The sequence below is a fragment of the Pholis gunnellus genome, assembly GCF_910591455.1.
Source record: "Pholis gunnellus genome assembly, chromosome: 14".
In the NCBI taxonomy this organism is placed as follows: Eukaryota; Metazoa; Chordata; class Actinopteri; order Perciformes; family Pholidae; genus Pholis; species Pholis gunnellus.
In genome coordinates this window covers 16,570,678-16,595,305 of record NC_136541.1, presented here as the reverse complement: position 1 = coordinate 16,595,305, position 24,628 = coordinate 16,570,678, and the positions used below count along the sequence as shown (strand labels likewise).

Below are 24,628 nucleotides of genomic sequence, written 5' to 3'. Positions count from 1 at the left end.
GTGTATCAATACAAACAAAATGTAACAAAATGTCACAGAAAGGGATTTATTATCATGATGTGTGTGAAGCATTTGACTTAAACGTCACTCAAGCTTCAGCTTTACTGGAGAGCTAAACATTTGCTGAATGCAAAAAACATCTGATAAGAATAATAATCGGATTTACACATCAGACGGGATAATGTCATCTTGTTGCAGCCTCTTTGTCTGCAATGGTTTAGTGGCAGCCATCACTGGTTTTAGCTCCACCAGCTGTTTATTGCAATCTGATCAACTTCTAATACTCACATAATTTAGTCAAAATGTGCACTAGATTTGGATAGAAACCAGACTACGGAAAGTGTTGTGTGCATGACATTATTTGTAAAACAGTCTGACAGCATGTTTATGTTCACTGTTGGTCCACGCTGCACTATGCTACAAGCGAACATGCTAACGCTACAAGCTAGCAGCGTAGCCCGCATCATGAGTAGCATAAATAAAAGTAATGGTGCTTGTATCTGGTTTGCTTTATTGACATACAGTAGTACCAGTACTGACAAAGTATGTAGTTAGCGTGAAGCCTCGTGTTTATTTCGTCAGCTCGTTCACCTCTACTGGCCGGTGATACATTCAGAGTAGAGAGCAGTGAGTTGAAGTAGTATTAACAGCCCGAGCATTCATGTATGTAACTGATTACTCATGTCACACTCGAACATTGCTCATTTATTACTCAGATAAGCTCCCTTAAAAGCTGCCTTTTCAGTATGTTCTGTGCAGTTCATCAAGCAAGTCTACAGTTTGGAGGTTTTTACTAACTGACCAGAAACAGCTAACATTAGCTTAGCCCCTGTGCTAGCTGAACTTGTGAACGCTGTGTATGTAACATTAGAAGTCACAGTTACTGCCCAACTCTGCTGTAACTAAAGTTAGCGGTTAATGTTAAAGCCCCCCTCCAAACACAGCAGCTATTGTTGCTAACAGTTGGTGGAGAACAACACCAAAATTAGCTCAAATTAGCTAAATATTGGAATTACATTGTCAGGGGCCCAGAAACAAGACTCCAAGTGAATGATAATGTTGCTGTGTGTCTGCTGGTAAGTAGGCAGCTATGTGCTAACAAGCTAGCTAACATTGTCAACAACATCTTTAGTAGGCCGATGTCTGTCTGCTTGTTATGGACGCTTTATGCCCTCTAGTGGCGAAGAAATTCATAAACGCAGCATGAAAGACACACTTTTTCATTTAAACACATTTGTTCCCAAACTCACACCACTGAAAACAGTAACTAGCGTTTGTTACAGTTCTGTCGACCTCATTGAACTTCTATTATAGAATGGTACATTTCCTGCTTTACATGAACGAGAGAAATCTTTAGTGTTGATGAAAAGAAAAGCTGATTCAAACCCACAAAGGTGACATAGAATTACTAGCACAGTTATTGACAATTTCGATTGACCATTTCAAATGGTTTGATTTGAAATACTTCACAATACAGTAGTTTTACTGTATGCAACCACGTTAAATGTCCATATCTTTTTTTTCCCTCTCCCTATTTTTACCTCATCACCTTCACTAGTCTACTAGACCACAAGATCTCTTTTTTTATTATTTGAATTGCTGTGCAAACTTTCTGCTTCTGATAACTCAACGTTGCTTCCCCTTTTTAAGTCTGAGGTTGTGCTGTAATGACTTCTAAAAACATGCAAAGGAAAAAACCAACAGTGTCTCCACATAGACACTCCATGATAGACTTCTAAGTAAGCAATACGTGTACATGATGCAAGGGAGTTGACTTTGTTAATGAGTCAGCTTTGTCAAAGCCATGAGTCAGGGAAAGTTGTGGAAACAGCTGCATCCTTGTGCCACCTGACTTATTTTTATTTCCATTGTGAACTGTGTAACCCTGGCAGCCTTTTAGAGCAGTTGTAAAGTTATATTTGTTTATGGTCAATATACTTTCCAACATACAGGACATGGTCATGGACTCAGATCATATCATGCTGTGTCTTATTTAGCGGTGATCAAATCACCAAAATAGAAAAGAATCTGTGGTTTGACCTCTGAATGACCAGGTGTTACAACAATAGTCTATTTAAGTTGTCTGTGTGGACTTTGACATGTTTTCTTTTACCGTCTCAGTTACACGTCTTAATGTCAGGTTTCCAGTTTCATGCAATTCTTTCTTTCTTTCTTTCTCTCAGTCTGTCTTCAGCCTAAGACAAAAACGGGTGAATAAATGTAATCAGATCTGGAAGAGAGGAGGAGTAGAACTTCATTCACTATCAGGTGGGAAACTCCTACTTAAAACGAATTTGAACTTGCACAGCACAACAGGTCGGGCCAGGGCCTTGATTTCACAGCCTGTTGTTCGGAGATGAACTTATCAAGTCTCTCAAGGTCAGATAGTGTGATAACAAGAGGTTCAAATCATGCCAGCAGCTCGGTGAGGTTATACTTAGCCACCACGGGGCTTTAAAATGGGGACATGATGAGCTGTGCCAAATTCCATGGCAATCAATCCATTAGTTGTTGAGACATTTCACCCAAAAACCACAAATGTCAACATCGTGGCCACTCTACAGGAAGGAGATCACGAAAGTCAGTGGTCCTCATCCTCTGGGGAGCATGACATTTCATAGCTCCAGCCACGCCGCCGTGTGCGTAAAATTTCGGATACATACATGCCGTTCATGCTTTAGTTGAATATGTAGACTGTTTCTTTTTATTATTTCCCAAGCTTAGTAAGGACAGAAAAGGAAAAACATTAGAAACCAGCTTTTGTCGAGTTCACAGCAGTGACGCCAAAGTGGGCCAGGGGTCTAAGGACTGCAACTCCACATCTGTAAAGTTTGTGACATATTGTATGGTGCGGTATAGATACAATAGACTATGAATAAAAAATAAATAAATGAAATAAAACGTGTGTATAGTTCATTAATTCATCAAACATTCCTTCTTAATCAGGGTGAAAGCAGCGTTGGTGAATTTCTCAGCGTGCGTTATGCGGGTAAAAGGACGATGTCCAGTCACCTGTCCATCACACATGGCTATAACAGAAGAACATCACAAGATCGAATGAGCCACTTACTGCAGCGGCAGCAGAAATAAAAGTTATCTGTACAGTCACGTTTCATGACACCAGTGTTCTAAAGGAAGGGTTAGGACGTACTGAACATGCATACCCTCATGATTGGTTATAATGCACACGCACACGGAAGGCTCAGTGAGGATTTACAGCAACAGCAGGGATTATGTTTTATTACACATGCCGTCGCTGGCTGTAATCCACTTTAACAGCACTTGTTTGCTGACACCTTACAGAAAGAATACGTCAAAAGTGAAAGAGAAAATTATTCACTTAAAGTCACGGCTATAAAACCTTGGACCTTGGGTCAGTTATGACCACACGTCGATGGCAATAATGTGGATTTTGATGCTGACTCACCACCTGTGCAAGCTGAAGAACTATCAAGTCTCAGACCAGGAGTATATAAGGAGTATATTAAAAGTTAATCAAAGCATTGCCTGCTTTGCTGCTGACCACCGGCTTTCATCTGATTTGTTTGCAGAATGAAAAAAAAGCATTAATACACTGATAAATCAATCAATGATTAACTGATAACCTGATAATTTAGAGAATATTTTTTATAAAGACCAAATACTGTCCACAGGCTTAACATATTCACTGATTTAAAAATAGCTATTTAGGCAGCAACGCGGTGATCTATTTTAATACAAAATTGGAGAAGGAAACCAACTCAGCATGATAGATCTCAGCGGTTACATAACTGGCTTTGAAATCGATATTGTGGATTGTTTGTTTGGAGTGACCGTTGTTGACAGTACTTTCCTGTTTCCATTTAGTAGAAATGTGTCTATGTCTAGTGACCCACTTTGGTAATCGTCCATTTGGTCTTCTGTCAACAGGCAACTCCAACAAAACAGACAGTTCTTTGCAAACTTTTTTTTGAAAAAAGAGACAGTGGCCATGGTCAATGTCGGCCCCTTATATCACTGCTCTGGATATTTACTTTTCCAAACATGACAACAGGAGATCCAAACAAGAACAAGTACCTGGAAAAAGGCTGTCTGTTTGCTTTAAACTGGACTTCTGCTGGACGATGGGTCAGGGTTTGCTGGTGAAAGTAGGCCCACAAACTCTGGTTTGGGTTTGTGGGGGTTTTACAACGTGACCATGTGTCGGATACAGAGGAACAATCAAACCGGGATAAGAGACGGGGGCCGTGGGGACAATACCAAGGCTGTCCCCTGTAGGCCCTATGCCACATAAAGACCTGATTATCCCCCCCCCCCCCCCCCCCCCCACCCCCTTTTTGGCTGGCCGTGCCGAGTGGACGGACAGTGGACTCAGTATTTCCTCTCCTCTGTTGAGCAGTGGGGACTCTCCTCTGGTCTCCGCCAGGGCGAAGCAATTTAAGGGGAGCTGTTGTTTTGGAGAGCCACTGTGGGAAAGTCATTAAAGTGTAAAGCATCTCTCTTTTACTTCTTTCTAAAGGACTCCTAGAAGAGACGTACACTAAGGCGGTGGATGGTAATGAGTGCTGACACAGACCCCCCCCCCCCCACAGTGCCATGTGTGCCGATAGCCGCTGCCATGGCAAACCGATTCTCTGCAATGAAACCGGCCTGTTGGACGGCACAACAAGAGGGGGCTTCCTCTCTTCCACAGGTGGCCAGTGTCCACCAGCAAATTAGACATTTTCTTCCAAGACTTTCAGTCACTTTGGTGGCCTTTGGTATTGTGTTGTGGGGGGCGGGTGTTCTGTCATGTGCACCAAAGATCCGCCTGTCATCTTTTATTTATAGGCGACTTACTGAATACCTGATACGCAACACATGGTTCATAGACATCCAGAGGTGAGGCCTTTCATTGAATCAAGGGTCATTCCTCGGCCGTCTCCTCTTACTGATCACATCATTATTATTCCATGCAATATATATTTAAGTGGTGAACTCAACTACCTGTCGTCCTTTCTCCAGTGAGATGTCCCACGTGGCATGACTATTATCAAAGCAATAGGAAACCACAAAAGGAGACGTAACAGCATGCAGGGACAAAGGCACAAGGAGTAACTATTTGCACGGCACTCTAATGACAGAAGATTGCCTTTACTGCATCATAGGAGTTCCCTTTATGCAACTCTGCTGCATATAAAACAATCAGAAGTGCTTCACTTGCCAACATCATGGTGGTACAGTAAAGCAAAGAAAGAGCTGACAGCTGAGTCCAATGTTTAATTGTGGTGTGACAACCTCCCTTTAATGTGGAGGACACAAACCGGTCTGAAGCAGTCTGCTGCAGAGAAGTGTAGTTCATCCTTTGCCCCTGTATTTCTTTGAAAAATGAGGGCCTCTGCTGGAATCCACTGGTACAGCATGTTGTTTACCAAAACGTTCGTACCCCAGGATATCGCAGCATTCAGTGGACTAATTTTGTCTTATCAAACATTATCCATTTCAACACTGCGCTGCACATGCTGTCTGACCTGGCTTCCCACCGGGGATGTACTATTCACAATGCTCCAGGAATCATGTGCAACTCCCCTCTGTAATGTTTACTACGTGGCCTCGCTGGCTGATGGACTCAAACGTTATCCAGTAGTCACCTTTAAATATTGCCACACCGCCTTTCTATTTTCAGTCCGTCTATCGATTTGCTTGGTTAAACAGTGGGCCGCATGCTAAAGGGTAATATTCACAGAACAGGTCAAAGACACCCAGTCTGGGTTACTGGAAACCTGCTTTAAATGTCCACACAAGTGTGCATGGTCGCCGAGCGTCACTGAAGCAGCCGAAAGCCACATTGATTGGCTTTGTTAATGGCTGGGTATAGGGAAGAGTGATTGATTAGACCGGCCCTGCGTTAATGTACATCAGGCCGGGTCACTGTTACATGCAACGTTTTCCTGTGCTTTGATATTTTCCTCCGAACTGCACTGGGATCCTCTCTCTGTGTGCTCTACTGTGTACGTTTCCTCCTCCCTGGGCCCACATATAGGTTTGTGAAAAGCGAGGTTATGCAACAGCCCGGCCACTTGAATACAGTGCCATTTACTGAGGGTGAATGGAGGAGTTGAGAATGGCGAGGGACCCATTGTCAGTGGCCATTGATATGCAGAGCACTGTGGCGTTAGTTTTAGGCCTCTCGTTGGCTTCAATCAAAATCTGCTGTATCTTTGAGGAGCTTTCTTCTCCATGTCACCCTCAAACTGGTCCTGTCAGAGAGAGCCAACAGGAGCAGCCCGGCAGTCATGAGGCCCACTCATGCATGGCACATGGAGGACCAAAACACCCCTCAGAATGAAATTTACCTAATATGTTTTCAGATTAAATGACATGTTCAACGGTACTCTGAGAGCTCTGTTACCAAGTTTGAGTAAACACTTGCAGGGTCGCGGGGAGGGCCTAAAATAGGTTGCTGTATAGTCACCAGTGAAATGGAGCAACAACCAAAGGTGGACACTGAGTCAATAACAACAGAATCATTGGCATTTCCTCCTGCACCAAATAAGGTCAATGCTTTTATTCTGACAAAAACAATGGGGGACCTCCTTGTTGACCTGGTGAAACTGAGTTTATATAAGAATATGACACCGATTGTCATCTGAAGCAGCAATGCGTGCAGATAAGTAACGGCCACATTCATTTCACTTCAAACACAAGGATTCACCCCATCAGTAAATCCCCACATCTCCTCCCTCCCAGTCCGCCTTTGGAAGCGGAGTGAACTGGGTCTGGGTTACATAACCAGTGTCTGCTCCCATAGATCCTCAGCAGCTCGTCTTCCCCTAATCTTTTCTGCTTGATTACACCCTCCATCCCCCTCCTCTGTCGACTCATTCGACTGAGATTGTTGTACATCCACACATGAACAGTGCGTCGAGATCCGCCATGCTCCGGTTCAGAGCGGATGGGATGCTTTTGACTGCAGGTCTATGTGTGTGTGTGTGTGTGTGTGGCTGCAGCAGTGTTTTTTGTCAGTCTGCAGCATCTCGTCATGAAGACATCTGAGGTTGACTGTGTACGTTTGCCTCTACAATCTCCAGACCTTTCCAGCTGTTTACACCGTATCTTAGCATCGCGGACATCTGTGTCAGTCATCCCCGATGATGACTTGATATCTGCGTGAATAAATTGTCAGCAAAGATAATCTGATAATAGTTGACGTAGTTGCTGGAGGTGTTCCTGCAATTCATCAATATGGATGCAACGTGCAGTGGCAGTGTCAACGTTTACTACAGAATGTGCCCGTTTAAATGTTTTTGTCTTTGGTTTACTGACAGAAATCAAAAAATAGTGGCCTGTTTTCCAGTCACAGGGTTCATTTGATAGCTGCTGTGATAGAAGAGAAATCCAGGGCAAGAGTCAACTGAGAAAGTTTATCATTGACCATAATTTGGCATAAGACAGAGAGCTATCAAAAAAACATTCATTCGTTCAAGTTCATTTTAGCAGCAGTCTGCAGTCTTACTGAGGAACTGTAAAACCAGTATTTGTCCGATACAAAAAGGGGTTGGAAAGGCCGAGGGAAAGTGGTCTTTTCACAGTTTCACGGAGGATGGGGCCTACATTTTGTGGAAATCAAAGCTTTTTCCAAGTAAAGTGCTTATAAAAAGAAGTCCAAAGACACACGGGAGGGTTTAAAGGGCAAATGGTGACTTCCATTTATCCCCCTTTTTTGTGACAAGTAAGCTTTAACTGCAGCGGTACACCATGACCCGTCTCCCTGACCTTTGCTCTACAAGAGCATAAACATGGGAATATCCTCCTCAGGCTGCATCTCCCCTATAAACCTGTGCACCTCCAGAAGGCAATAAATCGTCCAACCTCCAGCTGGCTAAACATTTAATATGTTTTATGAGCCTCGTCGGTGAAGGCCAACAGGCAGAAGAGGCAGGGAACAATGTTTCACGGTTGTAATGCAACATGAACCTGGAAGCAGTTGAAAGGTGAGGAAACAGGGGGTTTGAATGGTGCAACGCTTCAGTAGTTTTCATGTGTAACTGTTGTTGTGGAGGCTTAGACACAGAAAAAAACCCTTGACATGCTGTCGATGTATGACAGCCTCAGTGTTCTTACCCCTCTGTTCCTGTATGGTAAGATGCATCTGGCATCATAGGAGCAGAACTGATAATTGGGTCACAAACAATCTTTGTTGTTTTCATACGTATTTTAAGTCTACCAGAGTAAACTGGAATTTTATATCGACAAAAAAATCCCCTTAGGAACCAACATGTCTAAATCCCTACAGCCTTTAATCTTTTGTCCTATCAATCAAGACTCACACTGTGTGTCACTCACACGGTTCCAACTTGTATCACAAACTCAGCTGTGAGATTGAAATCAGTAGTTTTTTTGGAGCCTTTTCTGATATCAAAAGAAAAGATCCGGATTCTGTTTCATCATCTGTTAGGCCGCCGCAGAAAGTAGGCCACGCCAGATCTGTGCCGCCATCATCTCCATGAGCACAAGGACAGCTTCATCAGCATCGAGCATTTTTTTTTAAATCACACTATCTGTACATTGGTGTCATCAGTGCTTTCAGCTGTGAGATTGCAAATCACACCCGACTCTCACACGGCGAGAAGAAATCTTCCCCAAGCCCGATGTAGACCACTGACACTTTTGGCAAACCTCTCAACACAATGCTTTGCGAACACAGCAATCAATATGCCACGATTGTGCCTACCAACATTCAATATGTTGTTGACCATGTCCGCAAATTCACTTTGATACAATCTACTACTGTGCACAGCCAACAGAGGTTTGTTATGATCTACTGACATCTGCTGCCTCGATGATGGAACGACGGCCGCGTTTTATGTAACTTTGAGCTGAAACTCATAGACGTGGCCCTGGCGCCCTCCAGTGATAAAAGCTTTAAACACACTTACACGCCTGTGGAGGAGCCAGATGGAGCTCGTATTGAGTTGTTTCTCAAGGGCATCTTGATGTGATGTGTTAAAGGATGAGGAGAGCTTTTCCTGGTCCCTTCTTCACAGAACAAGTTTTCAACAAGACGGACTGAGATGTTTCACTGCAGAGGGCGATGCCACAGGGGCTGAAACAACGAGCTGATCAGTTGATTGACAGAAAATGAATCGGCAACAATTTTGACAAAGATTTCTTACTTTAGATGATTTGTCGTGTTAAAGTGCAAAAATGTCGATGTTCTGACATGTGAGGATTTTATATAACTTAGTTTTTTTTGAATTCTCATTATAAATCTATTATTTGTGAGTATAATTGTCAGATTAATCAATAACAAAAATAATCGTTAGTTGCATCTGTGACACTGGAAGGAGCCTTGTTTCCGGTGAACAAGAGGTTGGTTTGGCATGGAAGGATAAACTGAAGCATTAAGTCACCAGCTGTTTTTGCACCTTCTTTCTGACACATCTGGGGGATCGTTTCTGATTGGCGTCTTGTTGTTTTTCCCACAAACTGCTGTTAAAGAATCTTTACAGATTACCTCTTGGAATAAATAATGCTTGTAAAGACAATCACGCCCCAAAGGAAAGGATACTATCCTACAAGACTACACTGAACTTGTTTGAAATGTAAACATATAACCAATCCAGTTGGACATTTTTATTCATTTCACTTCATGATGACACCAAAACGCAGTGTAGCAGGAACACGGTGTTGTGCCACGCATACATAATGAGCAACCTCATGTTCTAATGAAAGAGCCTTTTTTTATTTATTTATATCTTTTGAAGGATTCACATTTGGATCGTCACTTTTGAAAATAAACAAATTATAATCTTCACAAAAATATTCTATCCGTACATTTTCCCAGAAATGTTGTCGAAGTGCTACACAAATTACACAGATAACACCGATAGTTCACAACGGGGGGTGTTGTTGTGCATTTCCACGAAGGCAGTTCTCCGAACATGCAAAACTCAGCACGTTTTTGACAGAGAAACCGGTCCTTCTGAGGAGCTGCGTCACAAATCATGGAGGTTCACGCTGTTTAAGGGAATGCTCTGTCCACTGGACTGTGTCCGTATGCACGTGTCCACTCTTCTGCTGCTCCACATACATGTATGCGGGGATGGAACATTTAAGCCGTTTGCATGCATTTGCAATACCCACAAAAAAGAAGAAAAAAAAACGTGTTGAGGCTTTCCTAATAATATGGAATAAAAACCCAGAGCTTTCTGAAGAGAAATGCTATTGTGCACTTTTGTTGTAGCCCTCATTGGTTTAATCCTGATAGTTCAGTCTAAGGCAACGTTTCCTTTCAAAGGAAATCAGGGAATGTCTCTTTTGACCAGTCGAGTTCCTAACTGACAAGGAGACATCACAGTGATGGGGAATTAGTTCTTTTTATGCAATCTGAATATCTAAACTATGTCAGACTTCTTGGCTTGCCTCTGTTGTACATACAAAGTTCAGTGGCGGTTAAGTTCTAAGTTTGTCATATCAGACGTTATAAGAATAAGAATTCAGTACTGTGAAATTCACATGTTCACATTTGTAAACCGTTCCTGCGTGGAGTCCCACCGCGAATTGAAATTCATGATGACAAAATCGTCGTTATGACACATTTGTGTGCCTCACGGTGAGGTATGGCCCTACTCCGCTTGGAACGCGACCTTTACTGCATTGAACCGTTTATGAATGACTGTAAATGCCATGATGAACGTGCCCTTAAAACTGTGAGTTGTGATCAACTTCAATGAAAACTGAATGTGAAATCAGAAAAGAAAATGGTGACGTGTTGATGTTGGCGCGATCCGACATCATACACGGTTACATGTAAATATACTGTTACACGCTGTTCAATATGGACAGTTATTCATTACAAACGTATTGGCTGTAGACAAGAAGAGTGTATAAGAACTATAACGGCAGATAATTCATTCTCAGGTGAGAGAATATTGCTTTGGGACTTCTGTGACTTAAAATATCTTATGCCCCCAAAACAAGTTCAGCACTGAGAATGTCACACAAAATGTCACACGTCACAACAGACGTACCGGCACAGTTCACTGTTGACCTTTCACATCTAATCCTAACGTGTTCAGAACAAATCAACAATCATATTTTTTCATTCCAGCCCTCTGAAATCACTGCTGATGGGTGCGTGGCAGTGAAAGATAAAAGTTGTTGATAATCTGTTCATAATGCCCCATGTTAAAAAAAAAATACCATGTAGGGGAAAACAAACAAACAGCACAAGAGCGGTAGGAATTTCAATTCCAAATCTAATGATCCACAAACACTTGGATGTTTCGTTAACTTTGCATGCTAATTACCAGTTGGCTGCACAGCAAGAAAATCAAAAGCATTCTGTACACAACCAGAAATATGGCACTACGTAAACTAGAGGACACGATCACATCCAGCAAGCCCTCGGCCCAGAAGGGTATTTACACTGGCAGCTCCGGCCTTGGAAGAGTTTCTGCTCTGCTAGGCGACCACTTCTTCACGCGGCAGGTTGAGCCTCACCTCCCCTCCTGCTGCCGTGGAGGCTGAGTAGACTGCGGTGGCGGAACCAGAAGAAGTGGGGCCATTGGTCTCCATGGTGAAGAGCTTGCAGGGTCCTGGTAGGGCCGCGTCGGGAGCCTCCTTTTCTGGGCTGGACGCCCGGGACGAACCCGGGGATGACGTGGGGCTGAGCTGCACAGCTGTGGTATCCTGCAGCGTGTGCTCGCTGACCTCTATTTCAAACGCTGCCCCACCAGCCAGCCCGCCGTGTCCCATCAGCCCCGCGCCCCTGCCGCCCACCTTGGACCTCCGTGAGCTGTGGGGAGGGGGGAGGCGGCTGCACACGCAACAGGCCCCGAAAAAGGAGAAGGCCACCAGCAGAAGGATGGGTCCGATGATGATCGGGGGATTGGCAGAAGGCACCAGCGTGCTGAAGGCGAACGCTCCCACGAGGGTGATGTTGAGTCCAGCCAGCATGATGCACAGGCCGCAGGCACAGCAGAGCGCCGGAGAAGGTAGGCCATGAGGGCGAGACGTCCTCCTCCTCTTCTTCTGGGGCTCCTTTTTAGGTACAGGGGTGCCAGTGCTTCTATCAGTGATGACCATGTCTTCTCCTCCCGAGCTCTCTCTCTTCCACTGCGTTATCAAATCTCCCCGTGTTTCAGTCCAGACTCTTCCCCATGGCAATGTTTAAACAAATTCACAGCCAGGAAACATCTTTGTCTGTAAATGACAAAACACAACAGCTGAAAGAGTATCTTTTTGGATGCACACAGTGAAAGAAACACTCTGCCTCTGATAACCCTGCTGTTGTTCGGTCCACCAGTGTTACTGGACAAATATCTAATGATCATTGTGTACTCCCTGAGAGACTTTGTGTAATGAGCTCTGAACATGCCTCACTCTGCCCTGCTACTCCTATAAATTACACATTTCATGAATACAATCTGATAAGCTAAAAGCTGAATACACTGGCCACTATGCAGGTGAGTGTTACGGTTGGCTCTTACAGTATTGCTGTGGTTTATATCATAGAGACACCAGAAGCCTGTCTCACACGTATACGGGGAAGGACTGCTGAAAATACTGAGCATTTAAATCAACTGGACTATGTTTTAAATAGGATTTTACATGTTTTGCTCAATTTCCATGTACAACAACACACACGACAGGTAGAGAGCACATTATACCTCAGGTAAACACAAAAAAACATTGAAATCAATTGGTGGGACCGTTAATTGGGAATTTAACCATCTACACTGTTGCATTACAATATAAATGAGATGCATGCACCCTGTGACTCTTGCACCACCATATTAAAAAAAAAGTGCTGCTTAATAATTCAACACGTTTGTTCATAATTGCTGCTCATTCGATAGGTCTGTGAAGTAAAAATGCAAAATGCAATGGCACTGCAGCTGCTTCATTTGGTGGCAGCAAGGCCACGGTGTGAATGGCTTTTCAGTATTTAGTTGCAATCTAATCAGCCCTGTCATTCCAGCATTCAGGAGCATACAGTGCAAATGTAGAAAGGGGGTGTGGGGAAAGGATATCCTTTTTGTAAATGTATACATCTATGACCACGAATGCAAATACAAAACAGTACGTTTAATTATGAACTAGGCTTTGCTAAGAACACATTTAAATGTACGGCACAGATGTGTTACATTCCTGTGTAATTAATCCTTTAAAAAAAATCATCTTACCCTGTATGTCGATGCACTGCAGGTCTTTCCATCGTCTAATCAGTAGATTTTCGCCGAGATTCCCATGTCTAATTACAGCGCGTAATTACTGAGAGGTTGAAAGGACGCATCAACACCAAACGAGGGGTTTTCATCCTGCCTTCGCGGCTTCGCGGCGCTGAGGGCACAAGTCATGACAGCCGTTCAATCGGTGGCCATGGAAACACAAAAAGCAACGCGATCCGACCTGCGGAGGGACATACCACGAGGAGGAGAGGGGAACGATCTCTTAGGTGACTGAGATGGCATCTCTTCTGAGTTGGCACACAGACGCAACACCGCGCGCTGCTCGTGATGTGGACAGAGACGCACGCACCAGCACCGGCGAGGTCATCCTGCGACGGAAACGAAGGGAGGGGACCGGGGACCGGGGAACCGCTAAAATAGGCGAGGTGTCTCTCCGGTGGAGGTTGTGATGTCGTCAGATCATTATTGCATACATTTTTGATCCGCCGCGCAGAGCATCTTCTCTCCTCTGTGAACCTCTGGATGCGACTCCCCTGTATCCTCCTCAGCCATCCTTGTGTGTGTGTGTGTGTGTGTGTGTGTGTGTGTGTGTGTGTGTGTGTGTGTGTGTGTGAGTGTGTGTGTGTGTGCGTGTGTGTGTGTGTGTGTGAGAAGGAGATGATGAAGGTGAAAGCTGTTGCACCGTGCCTGCAGCTCACTAGCTCCCCTTTACTTACTTGTTGCTGATTTTTCTTTAAATTACATTTTAAAATGAAAGCCTCAAATTAATTTTTCTTCAATTTAATTTACAGTCGGCTTCTTTGTTATGGTGTTTTCAGTCATCTTAAATAATTTGATGCCACTTTTTTATAGAGGAGTCATAAGTTGTAATTAATGGCTTAAGTAAAGTTTAAGAAATCAATTAAATGTAAAGTCAAAATAAAGTCTTTAATTAGAACTAATTTAGGGTTGCCAAGTGGTGAAAAATGTCACCACTGTTAAGTCAAATACGTCATTAATAAGCTATTAATAAATAAATATAGGCCAACAGGTTGGCAGTTATAAATGTCAGGAAGATAAAATGGGCAAGTGTTGCCTAATTCAATAAGTTGTATGTAAATAAATCATTAATAAAGGGTTCAGAAGTTCAGAGGTCGAACTGTCTTTCTAATGATTTAAAGAACTAAAACTGACATGCTGGAGGAGGATAAACACCACCTGGCAACCCAGAATCTGTTGTTATGAATAAAGCATCACCTCTTAAGTCTTCAGTTTGTTTGCTGACAGCATTTATGCAGCCTATGGTTTGAACCCGACCATTGCGATTCAATTCACATTTATTGCATTGGGCAATTCTAGATTGACACCTCGAAAATCTCCTTAAAAGACGCCTGCAGACTCCTCTGGCTACCGTTGCTGACATGTTTCATGCTCGCAGCACGCCACAGTCTTTGTCAGAGCGCAGCATTCTTGCCCATGCAGCAGTCATTCTGCCTGTGCCATCCTGAATATCAATGTATTACGTTTCACTGCGGGGGTGCAGTTCAGTGTGCACACGTGCAACGGGATGTAGCTGTTTGTGTGTCAGTCTGTCTGCACACATGTATTCCAATTCGTTTTGCACACGGCAAATACGAGCAGGGGAACTTGAGCCGAATCTTGTACAAGTCCCATCGTCACATAACGGCCGTTACCATTTCTTAATTGGCAGCTGAGGACATTGTGAGGCGGCGAGATGAGCTGCACACAAGTGGGACTACTTGGCTTACTTTGTATTCACTCATTAGCAGGAAGTTTGGAAGTACTTCTCCAGCACTCACGGTTTAATCTTTGGAGGTGTTTATTAGGCCACACAAGTACAATGGCATGAGGTCATCTCAACAAACGTTCAGCAAGTTGAGCCACAATTCTACAGAAGACCATCATCTTTTGCCCCACCTTTGAAAGCCACTTAATGAAGGGAAGTTGAAAAAAATTAGTCCATCAGGTCATGTGATGACATCATGGCAGGTCTTGATCAGAAGGCGGGTGCTTAAGTTTCCGTCTCGATAAGATGTCTGGCATGTCTGAAGATGTCCTGCAACACACCAGAGCGGGACTCACGTAAGCAAAGGGATGATGTGTTGTGTCTGATGAAGCTGAACTAAAACATCTCGAGGCAAAATTAGAAGATTAGAAATTAGAAAAGTATTGGTCTGTCTTTATCTGTTGTGTTACGTCTTCCCTGGGACAACCGGTCTTACGTTCTTCCCCGAAGTCATCTAAAAATGTGACCTATAGTTTTGAAAAGACAGTTCTGCATAATTCGTGTGTTGGCATGTGACTAATGCAATGAAATGAACACAAAATACATTTTACATGATTGTCGTCTTTGGATCATATGAAGCTGAAGAAAACTAGCATTGGTATTGCAAAAAAAAAAAAGTGACCTTAATAGTCTCAATTTAACAATATCAAGCATTGAAAATGATCATTTTTAATTTTCATATATGTCAGTCACAGGTTTGTAAAAAACGCCTTAAACCCGAAATTGGCTCTGAGAGAGACTGCAGACACACACATCTTAACAGTGCCGGTCAAATCACTGCACTGCTTTGAAGTCTCCGTCAGGCAGGGCGTCATGATCTCATTACAGTGAAATAAAAGCATGACTCCTGAACATTATCCTACAAAAATCTGTGTTACTATAGTAAGTTAAAGTGATTGTTCCACTTCATAAAGGCAGTTCAGCGTTAACACTCAGCTTCATGTGTCATTAAAAGTCTTTAAAGTTTCAGTTAATTGATTTTGGGGCATTTACATGTGGATTTGCATCCAAAACAATCTCGCAGTATTAGGTTAACAAATGACAAAGTCAGTGTGCGGAAATATTCTAATGTTGAAACGATCAAGGCAAAATGAATGACGAACGCAGCATTTAGATTCTGATGAGGTCGATGATCTGAAAATGTCACCACTGTTAAGTCAAATAAGTCATTAATAAGTCATTACTAAATAAACAGGTTGGCAGTTATAAATGTCAGGAAGATAAAATGGGCAAGTGTTGCCTAATAGGCCAACAAATTCTGTAAGTTGTAAATAAATCATTAATAAAGGTTTCTGAAGTTCAGAGGTCGAACTGTCTTTGCAACGATTTTAAGAGCTCAAACTGACACAGCAGATGTCATGCTGGAGGAGGATAAATGGAGGGAGAGGAACCACTCGGTTAAGGTGACATGTTCTCTAGTGTTAGAAGATGACCGCAGAGGAGACTCTAAATGGGACGTTACCTTTCTTGCACTTTATGAATGTCAATCCGCTTCTTGCTCTAATCCACATTAATCGCATTATGGAAAAGAAATGTCACCGCATATATAATATCGTCCACGTACCCCTCATCTGGGTTGGTCTCAGCCATCGGTCCGCCCTCCACAAAGGTTCCCATTCGACTCTTAGAGCGCTCCAGGTTTAGCTGACTCTGAGTCCCTGTCGAGAGCACGGGAGTCAATTCAAGACAATTGTATTTATACGTGACACTTTCCATATAGAGCCTGTCTAGATCGTACTCTTTAGTTTGCAGAGACCCCCAGGAGGTCTCTCCAGGAGAGCAGGTCAACACGCTGCAACATTCAATGTAACGTTTTCATGTTTCAGTCTGTGGATGTCTGAGAGCTGAATCGTGTTATGAAGGCTGGCAGGTGAGAGAAAACAGTCTCGGGGGAAAACACACACACACACACACTTGGATTGTCTATTATGTGGTCACTCACTTATCTACAGTATATGTCTTCGCCACATAAAACCAAATCAAACAAACAGCAGTCATAGGACTGTGTGGGTGCAGTTAAACAGCCATAAACAGAGAGATTGATGCCATGAGGAGGAAATGAAAGGAGGAATTGCCATCTCACTGCTAATTGCTAATAACTCCTGACCAACGTTTTTCTATTTCATCAGTGAAATTTAACAGGAACATTTGGGTTTGAAAATGATAATACGTGTAAATGATAATACGTAATAATGTGTTTTCTGTACAAACAACAGTAAATCTGTTTATTACATGTTCTACAAAGATATTCAGGAAATGAATTCAAGAGTTAACGCTGGATTGTATGAAATAGATTATGCCCAAATAATAGAATGAAAAAATATTAAGAAATATTTATTTTTTCATACACAAAGCCAGTGTGATGAAAGAGGGAATCTCTTTTAGAAATGATCATGGAGAGATACTCCACAAACCTCTAGAATCTCTGACATGAATTAAAACCAGATTTACACAAACAAATGACCTCTATAACACAAGAAAAGATGACATATCACTGACTTCCAGTGTTTGCTTTGAATACGCAAACTATTTGGTATTTTCATTCTAGTTATTTTCATTGGAGCACAAACACGTAGGTCTTCTTGTGTTTTGTTCTTGTGTCTTGTGGTTTGTAATCACAGTACGTTACTGTATTATATATATCTTGTGCTGGATTTTCTGATGAACTAACATTCATGTGGACATATTTACATGAATGCATTTCCAGTCAGATCCTCTCAGCACTCTGAATCTTTTCTCTCACATCTTTCCTCGATCTCATAATGTTTTTCATCTAGGTCAATAAAAAGTGGTTATGAAAGAAGGAAACACTCTCTCTCTCTCTCTCTCTCTCTCTCTCTCTCTCTCTCTCTCTCTCTCTCTCTCTCTTTTTTTGTTTTTTTACTTTTCAACGGCACCCCGTGCGATATCAGTAAGATGACTGATGCTCTGCAATAACCACATAGACCCAACACCTTTCTCACTGGTGTTAACTATCAGCTCCACAGTGTGCAGACCGGTGTCAATATATACTGGACACAAACTTGACAGGAGCAGACTGAACAACATATCGTTGAAAGTTACATGTATATGGTTGACTGACTTCTCTGTTGAAACATGGCTGCACACTCACCTTCTCTTCTTAGTGCCCCTACAGGTTGATCAGGAGCGGGATTGGCAGGTGTGGGGTGCACTCTGAAGTTTCCTGGGTTGTTAAGACAAGAGACAAAGTAATGTGTGACTTCAAATATCTTTAAAAGTGTTTCAATTGATTGTTCAAATCAAACAACGTACCGAAGGATGGAAGAATATGGTTGAAGTTCAGCCAGGCTCTTATGAAGGGGTAGATCGATATGAGCAGGCCTGGAAAGCAGACAGCGTATAACTAAATTACATATAAACACTGCTTTTATTATAGTGTCCTAACCACTATTGGTAGGATTAAGTAAGAGGGATTAACTGAAATGTTAGTGTGACTATTTGTCACAATCTTGGACTCTATAGAAATGATAATCAATCATGTTTATTTTCTGACCGGAATTTGCACTAAAAGTGGGCACACCAGAGGGTAGAACAGCTCTTCATATTAGACGTCACATCAATGACAGCCTTTGATGAAATTGCCTTCAGATATTTTTTACATACAGCGTGTGATGTTGCTTCCTGCTCAGCTCCAAGTATAAATTAATATCTGAGCCGCAGGGCTCGTGTGCCTCTCAGCGGCACTCCGCTCCAATTCAACAGTTATTGATTTCCCTTATAGGCCACAAGAGTTGACATTAAACCCCGGCAGGTTCCTGAGGGTGGCCGTGACGAGCCTGCCTGTGCTCAAAATGTCATGAAACTGCAGAAGGAGCGAAACGAATCTGTCGAGGACACTCTGTTCACACTCATTAGTCAGCCTATGTGTCGGAGGAGGCATCAAGGCGCATCAGCCCCAAAACACATAATTAGATGTTACTTAGATGCTGCACGGAGTGAACGACTCCATCAAGCTGCTGCGCTCACTTTTTGATTTGCCAAACTCTTGTGCACAATAAAAAAACCACAAATGAATTATTGAAAGCTGATCAGATCAACGGCGAGAATACATTTACCATTAACTATGCATGCTGATGTCGTCGTCCTCGGATCGAAAGCCCTGCCCTTCGCTCTTTCCCTTTCTCTCACTCCTTTCTCTGGGCGGTGAAGCTCCTCCGGCTTTCAGTTGGTTCCAGTTACACCGTTGTATCAAGTGATCACATGGTGTCTTTTTCATGAGCGGTAGAGGGGAAATGTCACAGGCCAAAGAACTTTCACTAATTTGGGATTTAAATAAAATAAATAATAAATAAAAACGTCCTCAGTTTGCCCGTCGGATATGAATGTGTCCTCCTCAAAGCAGACAATACTCTGAGGAGATTGTCTGAGGAGAGTACGCTTTACTTCCTCATTGTTTGGGGTCTCACAGATCCCACTGTTATATGTAGAGATAACGATTATTACTATATACAATTTTTCCCCCTCTCAACTTATTAAAACACAATATCTAGAAAAGTTGCTGGGTTAGGGGTGAATGATTGGTTTTGAATGATGGTATTAGGGTTAGGGTTATTATGTGATTACCCATCGTGTTTAACCAGGTGTCACAGAGAAGTATGTAACATTTTCCATAGAGGACTCCAAAAGGTAGAAATTATGTAAACGTTAAAGCTATTCTCTTAGAAAATTAAGAAAAGTCATAAAGTACCAAGGTGATAAAATAACGTTTTGAATGGTATGTTTACACTAACAGCTCTTCATCAATATTTGGTGACATAACAGAAAAAGATTCATGGAAGGGAGAAGCTCAAAGCATAATGACACAAAATACCGTTCCCACAACTGGGTCAGTAGTTCCTAAAAACTTCCACACACACTCACCAAGGCCTCCTGCTCCCAGGAAGATCCCTCCTACAGCATCGGCGTCACACTCCCTGGATATCCCGATGATGATGCAGCCCGCCACAATGCTGAGCAAGGCTGATCCCACCCGTAGCCCATGGTACTCCCCAACGCTGACGGGGTTCATTCAGCAGGTGGAGGCACCCCCACCTGCTCCTCAGACACACACAAACACACACACACACAGACACACACAGACACTGAACAGTCTATACACTCTGCTTCAGGCCCTCACTGCCAGTTGCACCTTCACTGACATCTGCACCAGCCTCCCATGCTTTCACTCTCTCTGACACACTTCTCTGGCGAAGCCTCCATCTCCGTTCTCCAAAGCTCAAGACGTCTCATGCATCTTTAAAGACGGAGCTCTGGTTTCCGTTGCCACCGAATATTGATAACGTGTGCCGCAAATCTGATCACAGCCATCTTCCAACCAGCACTGGCATCTATAGCATCGCATACGCAATGAATGGCTCGAGTGTAATTTGAGTACATATGAACACCAAAATGACAAACAGCTGTGAGGCTGTCTTTAGCATGTGCAGAGCATCACGCACTTAGAAGTACAAGGGCAGAGCAGCACAGAGGCACAGAGAGAGAAGGGGAGATGGAGAGAGAGAGAGAGAGAGAAAAAGGGTGACAGTTAGAGAGACGGAGTTAGAGCATGTGGTACTTGTGTGATTTGTCTGTGAGCTTGAAGGGAACGTGTAATGAAAGGTTCAGAGAGTCCTCTACAGTGGGGGCCCGAGGCCATCCACAAAGGCCTGCAGTTGCCATAGGAATAGCATATCCATGGCAACAGAGGGAAAAGGAGGGTAAGCAGGATTAACACAGGCGAATAGGATAACAAATGAACTTAGTGGGGAGAAAGAAAAACACGTTTCCTCTATGTTCTCTAACGTCTACAAGTCAAGCTCCCTCAAGGTGTGAGTGCATAAGAAGGGAAATGTTATCAACTTGAAGCAAAATTGGAGTTAAGGGAATTTCTGGGAAACTGAAAAGAAATCAGTGGTGTACACAATGATATGAGATGAGCATTAAAGGATGGGAGACCTTGCGGTCCTGTACTAAAGTGGCACACCATCTCTAGTGTTCACATAATGAACACACTAAATCACCACAGCTTGAGCTCAGTCCGGGTTGAGCACACTCATTACATGTGAGGCAATAACCACAAATGTTAGGTAACGACACAAATGTATCTCATCTCTCTTACGTCTCTGAGGTTAATGGCACTGTGCTATCTAAAGGTCTATGGGTCTATGGTTTGCTCAAAAAAATATTTTGATAAACAAAAAATTACAATAATAACAATCAACTTCAATATATTTAAGATAAGAAACACTTTTAGTATCAAGGATCACTTTTCTCCCCACATTGGACTATTGTCACAGAAGTAATAATGTACTGTCACGGAAGTAATAATGTACAGTCATTTGAGCATTTACAACTCTGTATATGTAGTTTTAGAAGATAATCTTGGAAGCTGCAATTCTGAACATACAGTAACGTTTTTTGATACATAATTTAGATCATTCATTCAAAGAGTAAATGAAGCTTGAGCCGAAAAAACGATGCGTTGGCCGGGAATCGAACCCGGGTCAACTGCTTGGAAGGCAGCTATGCTTACCACTATACCACCAACGCTTGACATTTAGCAAAGAAGTTATAACGGTTCACAAATCTCAGCGATAGGTCGTTATCTTGAATAGATTGTGTGCTTCTGTCAGTTTCGCGAGAGAGAGAGAGAGAGAGAGAGAGAGAGGCGACTTTTTTTCACAAAAGCTACTAGGAACAATTCTAGAGACTTTCTGGCGTTTTGGAGACTCTGACATGAAAGCACGTATCATTCTGCAGTTACTGTCGAGTTACAGCGGGTGCTGCCGTGAGACCCTCCGCCTTCCCAAAGCACTCACCGGCGGTCAGTCTCACAGTAGCCTCATGCAGCAGTCCCACCTGCAGACTGTGGAAGCCATTAGTGCTGCTAGTTAGTTTTTTTTACGTGGTCTACAGGGATGATTTGCTAGGAATTGGTTGCTTCTGTCTTGCTCCACTACTTGACCAATCCTGCTTAAAAATAAGGTTCGGACCGCCTACATCATTAACATACGGACACAGAAATACAGAAATAAAGAAATGAAGGAATAAAGAAATGTAGAAATAGATTTATTTATGTCCTGTTTAGGTATCTACTTTTATTTATTCATTTCAGTATTTCAATATTTCTGTATTTATTTCAGCATGTATTTATTCTTTTATTTATTCATTTCTGTATTTATACATTTATATATGCATTTATCTATTTATTCCTGCATTTATTAAACATTTATTAATGCATTTCTTAATTAATTAATTTATACTTAAGTCATATTCTGTCCTCCATAATGCCCTACGGCCCCTAATGCAAATAAATAAAACAATGCTGAAATAAATGTGGAAATAGATAAATGAATGCATAAAATAATACAAGTTAATAATTAAACAGGACATAAAGAAATAAATATAATAAATGTTTTGTTTATTTCAATATTGATACATGTATGTTAGTATTTATTTATTTATATATATCTTAACTCCATATATAGACTGGGGACAGACTGTATTGTACAATAAGTTTTACATTTATGTGGATCATTAATATAGGTTTACTGATGTCATCAAGGAAGCACAAAATTACTTGGCCAGTACGGGTATCGAACCCGCGACCTTCGCGTTATTAGCACGACGCTCTAACCAACTGAGCTAACCGGCCACTTCGTAAACCATGGAGCATCATCACAACCCAATAAGACTTCCTCATATCACAGTTAAGGCATATATCCGTATATGGCGATACATTTCGCTCAAGTGCAGGTGTGACGTCACAGTCTCAGTACATCAATACTACTAATACTAATGCCTACTACCACTCATTATGTTATTAATTTGATTTCAATTAATACTTTTTTAAAATCCATTTCATTTCATTTTCAAACTGAACTACTGAATTGAAAGAACTCACTTTATATTTATGAGCTGTATACATCTACCTGAAGGGATAGTAGGACACTTACAGTGTCACAGAATAGAATGAGATAAAATTGAGAAGGTGACATACTGACAGCCAGAAGGTATTATCCAAACCAAAATCTGGGCTCGTCCGGGATTTGAACCCGGGACCTCTCGCACCCTAAGCGAGAATCATACCCCTAGACCAACGAGCCGTGAAACGCCCAAGGCGCGATGAGTTGTTAGACAAAGACCTGAACAAATTCAAGCAAAACTGATGCCGTTCCGTTGGCAGGTTTTCAACGTGGTTTCCTTACCTTTCTGATCACCTCACATCGGCTTGTGGCGCCTCTGGCAAATTCCACGACACATTACCACTACATCAAAGCCACCTGTTTTAATTTCAGAAGATATATTGTTTGCAAGATTGCATCGAGCTGGATTGGATCTCACTAGAGTTAAACAATATGTAATCTGAGTTAGTTTCATTGCAACAACAGCAGCTCGAGTTTATACGGAATGGGTGTTTCCAGATATGTATTCATAGATTACGTAAGCGTCCAGGTAACATTTTGGGATGGGCTAATCTAAAACTGGTTACCTTGAGCCTTCAATGTGGATTGACTGTTGCCACATTAACGTTACATTAAGACCACTAACAAGTTAGCTAGTTTGTCATAACCTACCTGAATGACTCCATAACATGAATGTGTTTACCACTTGCTGTAGAGAGAAATGCTTGCATCTGGCTGTGTGTTGGCACCCCTACTGTTAAAGTTGGTACATGGAGAGTTTAGCAACAGTAGTTCAGAGTCGTCAGCTTAAAGGTAAATGTGTTGATACTCACGTAGACAGCACTGTGGTAGAATTAGTTATAATAGATGGCTAGCCACTGACTTTAGGATGAGCTTGAGCAAATGGCCAAGATGTGACCATAGACGGGTTTCTGTGCAACATCATAACAAAACTAGAGGGGGGGGGGCAGCACTCTTCACACGATTTTGAGATATAAATGCAGCTTCGTTTACCTTTTAACTCAGATAAATACGGACAAGAAACGCAAACCAGATCCCTTCCGATATCTCGTTGCCCACAGATTCTGTTTCCATCTGCAGATATCTGTTTATCTTAATTACTTTGGTCCATACACACAAGGAGGGTGAAGGTCAACGAGGCAACAAACTGTGCTGTGCCAGCAAGCCTAGCAAGGCCCAAGTTTACCCGAATCAATACACTAGTGAAACCAATCCTGCTTCAGACTGAGGTCCTCTACCTCATTCACATACAGACACAGAAATACAGAATGTAGGTGAACAAAAATGTAGAAATGAATTCAAGTGCTATTGTGTGTAGCTTTGTATTGTGTGTTCTTTTTTGTATATTATTATGTCTTTGCCTTGTATTGTTTGTTATTGTGCTTTCCTTGTTTTGACCTGCCAAGGGACTACAGATTCGAATTAGCTATAATCTATAAACTATAATCTGGTACGGTGCATCAAATGGTGACATTTATGTTTTAAACTGTACATGGTCCCTTTTAAATTAAATAAATAAATAAGATATTTGTTGATCTATTCATCGTTTCATTATCAACTTTTATTTATTTATTTACGTATCTATTTATTTATTTTTGCATTTAATGCTTCTTAAAAACCCTTCGTCCTCCATTTTGCATATAACAGTGATAAATACGGTATAAATACAGTGATAAAAACAGTATAATGATAAATACAGTGATACATACAGTAGTAATATTCACTCCACTGTCTGAGAATACGCACCCGTCAGCAAAGCCGTC

General features: G+C 42.1%; 2 protein-coding genes across 2 annotated transcripts; both read right to left on the bottom strand.

Annotated features, from left to right (window-relative positions):
* Positions 1–11,424: 11,424 nt before the first annotated feature.
* Positions 11,425–12,048, bottom strand: tmem275a (transmembrane protein 275a; the record flags this gene model as incomplete). The annotated part of the gene is made up of 1 exon (XM_079172770.1): positions 11,425–12,048. The coding sequence occupies one exon, from the start codon at positions 12,046–12,048 to the stop codon at positions 11,425–11,427; it is 624 nt and encodes a 207-aa protein (XP_079028896.1).
* A 3,086-nt stretch (positions 12,049–15,134) lies between these two features.
* Positions 15,135–19,969, bottom strand: kncn (kinocilin; the record flags this gene model as incomplete). The annotated part of the gene is made up of 5 exons (XM_079172771.1): positions 15,135–15,210; positions 16,505–16,598; positions 18,053–18,124; positions 18,214–18,282; positions 19,822–19,969. 5 exons carry the CDS (start codon positions 19,967–19,969, stop codon positions 15,135–15,137), a joined length of 459 nt encoding a protein of 152 aa, XP_079028897.1.
* Between the last annotated feature and the right edge of the window lie 4,659 nt (positions 19,970–24,628).